Source organism: Anopheles ziemanni, chromosome 3, assembly GCF_943734765.1.
Source record: "Anopheles ziemanni chromosome 3, idAnoZiCoDA_A2_x.2, whole genome shotgun sequence".
Lineage (NCBI taxonomy): Eukaryota > Metazoa > Arthropoda > Insecta > Diptera > Culicidae > Anopheles > Anopheles ziemanni.
The window spans coordinates 55475924-55488213 of NC_080706.1; the positions used below are offsets into that span (position 1 = coordinate 55475924).

The following is a 12290-nucleotide window of genomic DNA, read 5'->3' on the forward strand; positions in this document are numbered from 1 at the left end:
TAAATTAAAATTTAATTTATTGATTGATTTTAATGAGTGATTATGTAAATAGTTTGAAAAATTACAGCTATTAACGCTGGTGAACGTTGATATGTCGACGCAGCGAATGTTAAAAACACAAAAAGGGCACCCTTCTTGATCGAGCAACCGAATGTTCTGACGGAGATACAAAACGAGTTTTGTAACTAATATAAGGATAATCGTAATTCAAATTTAGTGCCTGTATTCAAAAACTCTTATTAGACACACATATAAGACATATTTGTTCCGGCGGAAAGGGTTGATCCTGGAATTTTTTTTTTGCAATATCTAGAATAAAACACTCACCTGTGACACGATGCTGAAAACAATTCGTACACTGTTTTAGTACCATCATTTGCGTAGCAAAGATGCAGCAAAGTAGTAAAGCAAACCCAAGCAATCAACGAAGAGGAAGTGAATATGTAGTTTTAATTTCGTTAGATTTCATAAGGCACAAATAAAAAAACATAAGAAGTTGTTACTACACTACGCAGAACGGAATGTTGGAAGCAAACATAACCACATTTTTAATAAAAACTTAGCGTCAGTGTTTAAAACCCCTACTAGAACACACACTAAGCCATATTTGTTTCGCCTCGAAGGTTCCACCGTTGAATTTTTTGTCTTCCAGAATCGAGAAAAAACACTCACCCGATACAATGGAGAAATTGAAACTAACTCGATGACTTGTTAAGTTGTGTCCCGCCTATAGCGACAACACATACCAATTTTCTAACGCAAAATAAAATTCAGAGACACTAAACAAGATCCAGCGTGCAAATACAACGGGCTTATACAATGAAACGGATTGTGCTGTTCACAGTATAATAACGCCATAAGATGCGACGACTTTCGAAACAGTCCGTCAGTGGCCACCGATCGCTATGGTGTACGGTAAGGGAAGTTTCTTCGTCATCTGCACACTGCTGCTTATTTGCTGCAGTTTGCTGGAATGGACCGAGGCTCGGTGCCATTCTCCTAGCGAAGAGGTCGGTCGACGCCTGCACGGTTTCAGGGAGCGCCAACATGGCATGCCTAAGCATATAAGACGCAAACCGTGGGAGATGGGATTGGGCATCTACAAGGAAGGAGACATCATGGAGAAACCCGCCCGCCAGCGAAATGGCATTGCCCTAACGGTGTCTCCCAATGCCCGCTGGCCCAACGCGATAGTGCCGTACGTCATCTCTCCGACGGCCTTCAGTAAGTATACGTAACGGTAGGAAGTCCAACGTGGGATAGGATACACGGGGTGACACTGAACCGATGTCTTTCCGCTTTATCAGCTGCCGCCCAGCGTGCGATCATCCTGGAAGGAATGAAGCAGTTTGCCACCAACACGTGCGTGCGGTTTGTGCAGCGCACCACGCAATCGCTATACATAACGATCGACAGCACGGCGACGGGATGCTGGTCCTACGTAGGACGCTCCTCAACCAATACCTACAACCAGGTAAACCTTCAGGCTTCCGACTGCGTGGACGTCGGTACCGTCACGCATGAATTGATGCACGCGATCGGTTTCTATCATGAGTTCACGCGACCCGATCGTGACAGCTATGTGACGATCGATCGTACTGCACTAGCAGCAGCATACCGGACCCAAACATTCTACAACGAAAATTTCGCCAAGATGGCCTATGCGGATGTCGTACTGTATGGCAGACCGTACGACTACGGCAGTGTGATGCACTACTCGAAGTATGCGGCTGCGGCCAGCAACAACCGCCCGGTCATGAACAACATCCAACCGTGGACCGGAGATTTCGGAAACGATAATGGGCTCTCGGCGGCCGATATTATCGACATCAACTATATGTACTGCAATGCGACTTCAACCACGACGCAGGCAACCACAACGACTACTACGGCATCGGTAACAACCACAACGAACGCAGCAGTTTCAACCACGACTGTTAGGGGAGCAACTTCGACTACTATACCATTTACAACCACGACTGTTAGGGGAACGACATCGACGGCCGTACCAGTTATAACCACGACTGTTAGACAACGACATGGCCCTCACGACCACCACCACCATCACCACCACCACCATTATTAAGCGTACTGAACGATTCTATACCTATTGTGCTATATTCAGTTTAGAATGCTACAACAATCAGTTTTACAACTTCTTACACATTACATTCGTATTTCTGTGTATTCCGTCCTCAAATTTGCAGCTACAAAAATGATTGTTCGTTTAGATTGTTCTCAGCATTTATTAACACGCCGATTCAGCACGTTGTCGTTGTGAAATGGTTTTCACATATCCATCCATTGGGGGTCCGCGGCAGCCGAGCGGTAGCGCCGGATAGAATATCGGCCCATGAGCGCCGGGGCTCACCACCTCGACGGCGTGGGTTCGAATCCCAACCGAGACCGGACCCTCCCCTGTACGAGAGGACTGACTATCCACGTACACATAGGGTAAAAGTCTAGTAAGGCCTTAACGGGCAGGAATATTTGTTAGGTCGGAAAATGTACCTTACACTGAAATCAACCCAATTTTGTTCATATCGCTCTGGCATGATAACCCAATGGAGTCATTTTGAAGTCACTCGTTTTTGGTTGCTTGAAATAATTTTCTGAGTACGTCTTGTTGGCACCAACAACCATTAAACGAGCAAACAACCGAATGATAGCCATTTTTCCATCTTTCTGTCGCATCGATACCAAATGGGTTTTGCAGTTATTTGATGAATTTCATGTTTGAATTTAGCGTAGTGTTCAGCTTAGGGTAATGATCGAAATCAATTGCAACTAACGGATCAAAAAGTAAACAAATCGCCAGTTTAACATACAAATTTCAGTCGAAAGCAAATCGAAACCGGTGGCCTGCAGAATCCAGTACAACTTTTGCTCCAATTGGTTTGTTTTTTGCGCAAGGTGACTTAACCAAGCTTAGCGCAAGTGACCATGCTTCCACTGAACGAATAGCACCATGGCTTTATAGCTTAGCAAAAATTAAAGGTTGATTAAGTGCTGCGGTTTTGTGAAACAAAAATCAAAATCTTCGTGAAATCAAAGAAATTCAGTTCGTTTGATAAAAAGTGCAATTGTAGAATAACGATGCGACATGGCACAATCTTTCAAAACCCCGTGCAAAACAACGGGGAAATGTAAATGTACAAAATAAGATACTACTTTACACATCACTTGTCAGGTCGACGTAATAACCGTCTAGTCCCATAGCGCTTAAATCACTCATATTAATATCTCAAAGAATGAAAGAATTTCGTCGGCTTCACCGAGCATGTCACATTCCCCACTAAACGACGTACATTGGAAAAGTAATAAGCAATTACTAGGAAAAATGCACTCCAAGCAGTGTTCATGAAGCAAGTAACTTGATAATCTAGTTCGTTAAGCGATCAAACTGGTTAATTGTTATAAATAGGGACTAATTAGGTTAAGTTTAGGTAGTATTCTTTTTTGTTGTTGGATTTAGCTTAAATAGTGGGTTTTTCAAAAGCTCCCTTTATTCCTTTTTTCCCTCTCAGAGGTGAAAGAGACCACCCGGCTCAAAGCCTCTATAAAACATATTTACTACTACTTAATCCTTTTTTCCCACATACTTGCTTAAATCTATCCCAGTAGTATAGTTTACCATACTAGTTATTGACTGAGCTAGTGACATCTACCAAGTTATCTATCTTCTTCTTCTTGGCGTAACAACCGTTTTGGTCATACCTGCCCGTTTAGGGCTTACGAGACTTTTACCCTATGTGTACGTGGATAGCCAGTCCTTTCGAACAGGGGAGGGTCCGGTTTCGGTTGGGCTTCGAACCCACGTCGTTACCAAGTTATCTATATCAACGCGCTAATACCGATTTCGAACTCGTTAATCCTCTTTATTAGTAGCTATAAGTACATGTATTACAATTATTCTTTTGGACAAAAACCACTACTACTACTAAATAATAATATAAATGAAAAAATATAACTTATCGATGTTTTAAACGACGCAGATAATCCGACAAAAGCGAAAACAAAGCAACACGATCAGTCGTTCTTCAGGGACAACCCAAATATACTCTTTAAATAGCTTAAAACAAGGAATGAATATTGTAGTGCTATCAATCAATTGCTGCTAATGTTCTGGTAGTGTTACATACTATTCACTGCTACTTTGAACAGCAGAGAATATAAGTGAATGAAGTTTTAAAGTACGCTGAATAACCCCCACCTAATCCTTCGATCAGAAACAACCGGTGCAGGCAGCAACAAGCCAAACCGGGAAATCACATGCTTTTCCGCTGGCCAACTTTCGGCGCTCCGACAGTGAAAAGGTGCCGAAAGATGATAATCTGCACTCCTTAGCACTTCACGGCGCACTGGACTGGAGTGAGCAATAGTACCGAAGTTCTCACCATGGCACCACGTGGTGCGAGTCCTGTTCGGTCGGTCCTGATGGCGGACGCAATCGCAACAAACGAGATCCTCCCAAACCCATCCAAACCAGACCCGGCCAACCAGCAACACTCGATGCGCGAGTCGGGGCCAACATTATGTTCCATCAGTTGGCTTGCTGCGTTCCGGCTGCAACCATTGATAAATATTTATGTACTCGCCCGTTGTACTTGCTACTTTCGTCTCACTCCTACCCAATCTCATCTCTCCCAAGCGTGGCTGGATGCTTGTGAAGTCACGTGGTTTTACTTAACCAACCCTGGAGGATTCTCTCCCGTTCAACAGCGACGACGATCGAAGTGTAGGAACAGATTGGGGTAAACGCAGCTAGAAAGCAACTACCCGATTGGACGTTGCCACCGTAATCCTCATTTGCCACTAAGATAATGCCCATAATCCCATCGGAAAGGTTTAAATTGATAAAATACGAGCCCATTTTCGAACTGAACCGAAGTGCTTCGTGTGTGTTAGTGTGTCTACTTTTGGCCACCAAGGAAGCTCCGTGTCCGTACAGATAATCTTTATCTTTATAAATCTCAGTTTCAAAGTCCCGTGATGAGATGTGGCAATAAACCCTACATTTTTACAGTGCACGTGAAGCATGCTTTTTACAATCTGACTCTAAGTGGAAACGGGACTCGAACACGGGTTTACCAAGAGCGAAGCCGTAGTCTTGCCGAGGAACCATAGCACAAGTTAGAAATGGCGAGGAAAAATCGCTACTTGAATGGCAAACGTAGATTTTGAAGAAAAATTTTATTTCGTACTATAAAAGATTTTCCCAATCAAGATTCGAAAACCAAACCTCTGATACAAGGCTCGAGCACCACTACCAGTACACCAGTTGTACGAATGGATAGCACAGGGAAAATACTGGTATATATAACTATGTGAATAAATTGAACCACCAAGCTTTAAATTTAATAATGGTTATGATAATTTGAAAAATATGTATCAAAATATGATCGGATTTGAAAAAGTACATTAAATATCTAAAAACAATTCTGAAAAAAAATTTTACAACCGTAACAAAAAAGTTTTTCCTAGCCTAGATTCGAACTCCGATCCTCCGGAACAACACCCATGCACTTAGCCCCCTAGACTATTGATGAAAGAAAATTTCCGCGTGATATCACTGCTACTAATATGTACGTAGGCACACTGAATATAGCATAGAAAATGAACCAAGAATAAAAACTTTAGTCACATTTTTCCTCCCCGAGCTTCGCCGGGGCTTCCAGCTAGTGATTATATATTCTTCGGCAATCGGAAAACCCCCTTTCCTAGGGAAAGATTTCTCTATTTGCAAACACACACACACTAGGTTTGCGAGTGTGTTGTGTCGGTTTGGTTCAAAGCTTCTTCGTAACTCTGGCGACGACAGATTTTTCTTGCCCGATTTCCAGCGGCCATTGGCCCCAGCCATTACTTCGCCGTCGCGATGGGTTTCTGGGCATATTCTTGTGTGAGAAACTCAACACCGGGATCGAGAAAGTTTTATGTTGTTTTAAAGTTTAGCCGCTCACCAACACTGCGCCCGACGGCGAAGTGTTAGTTGGTAATTAAAGCAGCGAACGTAATGCTATTACGATCGTTTAGAGCTCCAATCGGGTGGCTGCCCCTGCCCTGCTGCTGCTACCACTACAAAAACATGCCAACCTTATCCGGTAAGTTTTCAGCCCGAGGTGGAAACTTTTTGTCACCAGCAGTACCGGCGATATTGGCGAAACTTTCGCCCGCTGCCGGGAAAATCTTTCATTACGTACCGGCTTTCGTACGCTCGAGAATGAGTCCGTCCGCTGCCGATTTGCTGCTGCTGCTGCCTGCAGCCTGCTGGATTGCATTGATATCGTTATTATTATTACGTTTATCGCCACCGTAGTGCCGCTCAAAACTATTAGCGTGAGTGCATTGGCAATCTCTGATGTCGCGCCATGCTTGGAAAAGTTTTTGTCCTCATCGACCCGGGATGAGAACGGGGTAAGGGAGGATGAAAACAAAAACGTATAACACCACCCCTCCTCCCCTGTCCCTCAGCATTCCTCGCAGCAATTGCATTGCTTGCCGAGTGACCTTTGTCCTTCCGATCGCTTGCGGATTGCAGAACTCGAGCACGACGAAAACTTACCGTCACAAACTATCCACCAATGGGGGAAGGAAAAGTTACATTTCCCAACTTTCCCAATTTGATTTACACTTGGCAGGGGTTATTATTGCAAAAGTTCCTCGCTGGCCTGGTGGTGCTGGTTGGATTAATCTTGACTGTTGGCCCGTGTCCGATAAATAACCGTTCCAAATCTGAGGAATCCATGCAATATCGATAAGCACCCGAGAAACATGCACACAAATGGGAGTCGCATTTGTGGCATGAAAATGGTGGAAATGGTGATAAATTGGGCAAAATTCCATAGTTTTCATTATATACGAGGTACAGAAATTTACCTTTTGTTTGATGTATGTTTTATTTAGAAATAAAAAAATGTATTTTGCAAGAAAGCTAAGGAAAATTTTTTTTAGAATTCACGATGTTTTCAAAGCTTTATACGCCAAATGTGAATGTAGAAAATAACAAATAAACATGGTGTTTGAATGAATCACGTATGTTCATTATTCCGAGCAAATTAGCATTGCTATTAGAAATACTAATAGTTTTGCTTTTCAACGCTAAAGGAAAAGCAAGTACATTTCCGACAATAAATTTTGTTTACTTTATATTGATGAATTCAATTAATTTAAGTAACATGCATTTGTTGTTCCACCCGCATCATAAAGCGTCAAACAAGTGACATTGCGTTCCTAACAATTTAAAGAATATTTTTCTGTGAAACGATTTTTGCTAATAAAATACTTGCTTACTTGCCCTGACGAAGCTCCATCCGAAATCGGTCACGGTCGCTCACCACACTGGTCCAGTTCCATATCCCGGCTTTTCTGGTGGCTTCGTCTACGCAATACTTCCACCTACATTTAGGCCTCCTCTCTCACTCGGGATAGCCTAAAACGACTTTACGGACTGGGTAGTCCGGTGCCTCGAACACACTGTAGCTTGGCGAGTCTAATTCACTGTACGACAGTGGGGTCTACGTGCAACTCATAGAGCTCATCATTATATCGGGTCCTCCATAGTTCCTCCTAACGTACGGGATCAAAAATTCTATTGAACATCTTCCTCTCGAACACGGTCAAGCGGGTTTCCGTCAGATTTGGACAGTGTCCATTTCTCGGAGAACGTTACCATCATCTTGGTTTTTCACTCGTCAATCTGCGAATAACATCACCGTATGCCAGAATCTGGATTGACTTAAGCTCCCCGAAGTTTTTCACCTCCGAGTCTCGAATGGTCCTCTCTAGCGTTAAATTGAAAAGTATGCAGGCAAATCCATCGCCTTGGCACAGTCTCTTTGTTGAGAGTTTTACATCCACCTTCACCTGACAAGTGACGTTGGTTATGGTCATTCTTACAAGTCTTAGTCGGGATTCCATGGCATGAAACATAATTTAACCCTGGCTATCGTAAGCGGCTTTGAAGTCGATGAAGAGATGGAAAGTATTTTGTTTGAACTCTGCTCTTAAGAAAATCTCCAGAACATGCCTCATCATGAAGATCTTATCACTGGTTGATGTCTCTCTACTGAATCCTCCTTGATACTTTCGTGCTATCTCTTCAGCATATGGGGTCAAGCCGTTTCTTGGAGAACGAGAATATTTTGTGGGTCATATTCAACACCGCTGATAAAATAGTGATTTAGTTCTGATTGTTTGAGTTTTATTTATTTCCCTTCTATTTTGATTTCACATTTCAAATAATAACGATTAAATCCGTAAAAGCATAGCATTATCCTGTTTTTGTGATTCCATCTGTCGTCTTTCATGGGAAAACTATCAAAGTTTTCCACCAACGTCTCGTGCAAAGCATCACAAGCGAAAGTTTGCATCGCACGCTTTTTCCTCAGGAAAAGCTCCAGAACTACCGTTCAAACTTGGCAGCGCCCCCGTACGGAATGGGGAAATTATTCCAACCGCTGTCAAACGGCGCTGTCCTGTCAGCGTGACAGGATTGAATGTCAGTTCAGTGGAGCAAAATGCCCCACTGTAAAGGCATTCCCTTACACACGACTTCGTCCTTCCCCGCATTCCCCGCACTTGTTGTGCTGGTGATGGTGCTGGCGATGTTGGTAGTAGTGGTGGATGAAAAACATTTGAAAACAATCCACACCCAACAACCCCATCGTCATCTGCGCCGCAGTATGCACCACGACAACACTGCGCTTGGCGATACACAAACACACTCGCCTACCAATATCGGAGCGCAATTTTGTCAGCACACCAAAAGACGAACCCCGTGAAAAGGGAGAGTGCACTCTTTTTCCCAACATGGGCTCATCGCCAAAATGTGATGCTGGGAATGTGACAAACGAAAGAGAGAAGAAGAGCATGGGTGGAGGGTGAGCGAAGGTGGTAGGGAAGATGCCGTGGCGAATTTATAGAGCAAGGCGCAAATCCTTGTTACTAAGGGGGTGAGTTATGCCTGCGGTGTAGCAGTGTCTCCAACACAGTCATAAAAAGGCTACCCCCATAAAAAGGAACACACCTTTCTCGGGGAGATTATTCGTACAGATGATTTTGTTTTTGTTCCGCCAGTGGCCACCGTCCTGTGCGCACTACTGCTATCAGTGCTTTGAGGCTGAACTATCGCAACCAGCAAGTTTGAAATGGGATTTTACTAGTGATAAAATTTATAAATAATGTTTTAAATTTATTTAAAACTCATTCTTCATGAACGATTTGTTTGTGGTCTCAGTTTCGGAAGATCGTATATTAGTTCTACAAAATATATTTGTCGCAGGTGTCCACATTTCAACAAACATCAAACTGCAAAGGGGAGCTCTAGGGAAGAAAAATCCCCCACCAACACTCCTACCCTCAGCACGCGCCACCATCGGACTAGGATTTTCCCATCGTTCACACCTCACGGGAAACCGAGACACTCAGTCTCAGTCAACCGTTCAGTAACGGGTGCGCGTGTGCCTGTGTGGGTGATTCCTGTGTGTCCCTGCGTACTTTCCCCCCTCGTCTCCACGGTCCGTGTTGTTCGCAAACCCTCGCCGTCCGCCACCCAGTTCAGCGCGGAAAAGCGAAAGGGTGCGCCTGCTGGTGTGCGTGTATTCGCCGCGCGAAGGAGCGAGTGCGCGCACTCGACGGCCGACCGGGGACTTTCCACCATAATGCGGAACAAGGATGGCCGAACGCGGCGCACCGAAGTGTGCGTGCCATGAGACCAGCGCTTCCTACTAAACGGAATAGGGAAAAATCAAGTGACGTGAAGGCTTTGCAGTCGGGACACACGGTATAAGCGAGCAGGGAGAAAAATTTTCCCAAAACGCGCCCCAAAAAGCCCGTCGCCGTTCGATTCGTCGGGTTAATTTTTCGTTCTTTATTTTAAACATCATTGCTTCAGTTCGCGACTCCAATCGGTGAACGCTAGACGGGTAAGCGAGCGCCAAAAAGCGTGCGTTTCGATCCGTTTTCCTCGGCAGGACGATGGAAAACTGGCACACAGCAACTTGAAGTGTTTCCCCCGCACACACAATGGCGAGTGGCCTTCGGAGATCGGAGTGAAAATGCGAGCATGGGGACGAGTGTATGAAACCGTGCGGGAATAAAAACGGTGGAAATTCGTTGCTCCAAAATTGTTCATGGTCAAAATAATTACGATGGGCTCGAAATAATCGAGTCCTCCGAGTGAAAAGCGCACCCCCATCGAGGCCACCCCGTCAGACGTCAACGAAGTGAAGAGAAAAAAAAAATCATGGAAAACAAGGGTGGGGAAAAACTGCTCACTGTGTTTAGGTGATTTTCTTCCCGGAAACGGGGTTTTCCAACCACCGTACACTGTTTCGACCGACGCGCTCGTTAGCGCCGTCCCACCGTAGAATAAGGTCATCAGCGTCGGATCGATTCTAATCATCAAATTGCAAATCCCCTTTTCGCTCGGGGATTTTTCGCTCACGGTTTTCCACCGACGCCTGGTCCACGGTGAAAAATTCGCTAATTATTCAAGCCCGACGGAAACGGTTCTTGATGTTGCTCTCGTTGTGTACGTGTGTGTTTCTATGTGGGGGTGTGTATTTTTTCTTTGCTTACTTTGTTGTTTTTCTTTTGTTTAAGACAAGTTTTAAAACAAACACAGCATTCGTCCTACCCCGTTGGGCAGCCAACGTCATCGGGTGCCACTGACGGCGAAAATGGGAGGAGCTGCTCCACCACTTCAGCACACAATTGTACACCAGAAGAGAAAAGGCAAAAAATAACACTGTTTCGACACCACCATTATTTTTATTTCCTTTTCCACACCCCGTCCCGTGGCAGTTAGTTTCCTTTTTTAGGCAACAGTGAAGTCCTCACGTACGATCCACCTTTGAATAAAGGATTAACCAACCCGTGTGTGTGCAGCTGTGTGCGTTCATGTGTGTCACGTGCGATCGCCATCCCATAGCAATATACGCCTTTACGGGGCCGTTTGATTGTGTACGGCATGGTCGAGGTTAGTGGTGGCTGTGGTGGTATATGGTAGTGGTTTGTTTAACTGTGTGCGCTTTCAGTCAAGCTTAGTGGCAGTTAACAACAGCCGAACGGATATGGTATAATTTCTTACTGCAGTGGGCTGCACAATGGGGAGGGGTGTTTTGGAAAACTCCCTCGTTAAGCGACTGCCCGCAATTTTTATTTAAAATACGCCCCAAATAATTAATCCCAGTTCATCGGTTACCTTGGGAGCACTATAGAGTGGAGGCTCCTTTGTGCGTAAACAAACCCAGCCATCGGAAATAAAACACAAAGGTGCGATATACAAAGATGGGTGAATGACTTCGGAATGTTACGGTGTGCTTCGCTCATGACAAAGGTGGTCTAGCGGAAGGATAGTTCTCCACCGAACCGTCCATCCATGCAAGGGTATCCATCGGCGCAGTCAACCCAACAAAAACAAAAAGCAACACCCTTGCAGCTGCTCGGAGTAGTGGGGCTTCCATCTAGGAGTGATTCTGCACGCACCGCCAGCTGCCGAGGCCGGAAGCTGTGTATCTGGCGTGTGTGTTTCCTTCTGTCGGAGAGGGATTGTGAGTGTTAAGTTACTTCTTTTCTTTTCTCAGATGCACCAATGAACTACTGGATAGTGTGGTGTGTCCGTTTGATGTGATGACCCAGTGTTAAAAGAGAGAAAGAATAGTCTGTTGTTACAACATTGTATTTCAAGCAGTATATCACAGTGCAAACTCTTAACGGATCGATCATCGGAGGAGGGAAAAATGAGCTAATCCCTCTGAACGGCAACAAAGGCAGCGCGAGACATCAATGGCCACCTGCTTGTAGTTCATGGATCCAACTGAGACATCAAAGCAAACGCAGTTCGTTTGTTCGCGCTGCCCTGCGACGCCTACCAACTAACGTCGTTTTATTCACGCCTTATTTCACCGAACCTCATCGCAAGAGGTGAAGGGAAACGAAATCCATCAAGGGTAGACTACTCCTCCTACGCGGCAATAATAAGCGCGTTCGAATACTGTAACCTCCAGGAATCGGCAGGAATTGGCCAGCGACGGAAAGGAGTCCACGGGAGTGAAGCTCGCACACTTGGATGAGCATTTTCTAGCTTCGCCTGTGGTTTGTGGAGCACAAGGTGGAACGTTTCGTGCGTCAACCGAACGGATCAGAATGCCACAACGAAAGTCTGCGGCGACGTCGACGGCGGCGATGACAACAAAGGTGCTGGGAGGTACGGCGGAGAGGCCGAGTGCGGTGCGGCGTACGCCACTATAGCGGGACACGGTGGAGGCAGTCCAGACGAGCGGGCT

The 12290-nt window shown here is 45.1% G+C and overlaps 1 protein-coding gene across 1 annotated transcript; it reads left to right on the plus strand.

Annotated features, from left to right (window-relative positions):
• The first annotated feature begins 905 nt into the window (after positions 1-905).
• Positions 906-2086, plus strand: LOC131285045 (zinc metalloproteinase nas-1-like). The gene is made up of 2 exons (XM_058313906.1): positions 906-1224; positions 1308-2086. Exons 1-2 carry the CDS (start codon positions 906-908, stop codon positions 2084-2086), a joined length of 1098 nt encoding a protein of 365 aa, XP_058169889.1.
• The last annotated feature ends 10204 nt before the right edge of the window (positions 2087-12290 follow it).

Excerpts from the sequence above, each read along its gene's own strand:
- LOC131285045 (XM_058313906.1), top strand. The coding sequence starts at position 906 with ATGGTGTACGGTAAGGGAAGTTTCTTCGTCATCTGCACACTGCTGCTT. Across the intron at positions 1,225-1,307 it reads CATCTCTCCGACGGCCTTCA|CTGCCGCCCAGCGTGCGATC; the intron begins GTAAGTATACGT and ends CCGCTTTATCAG.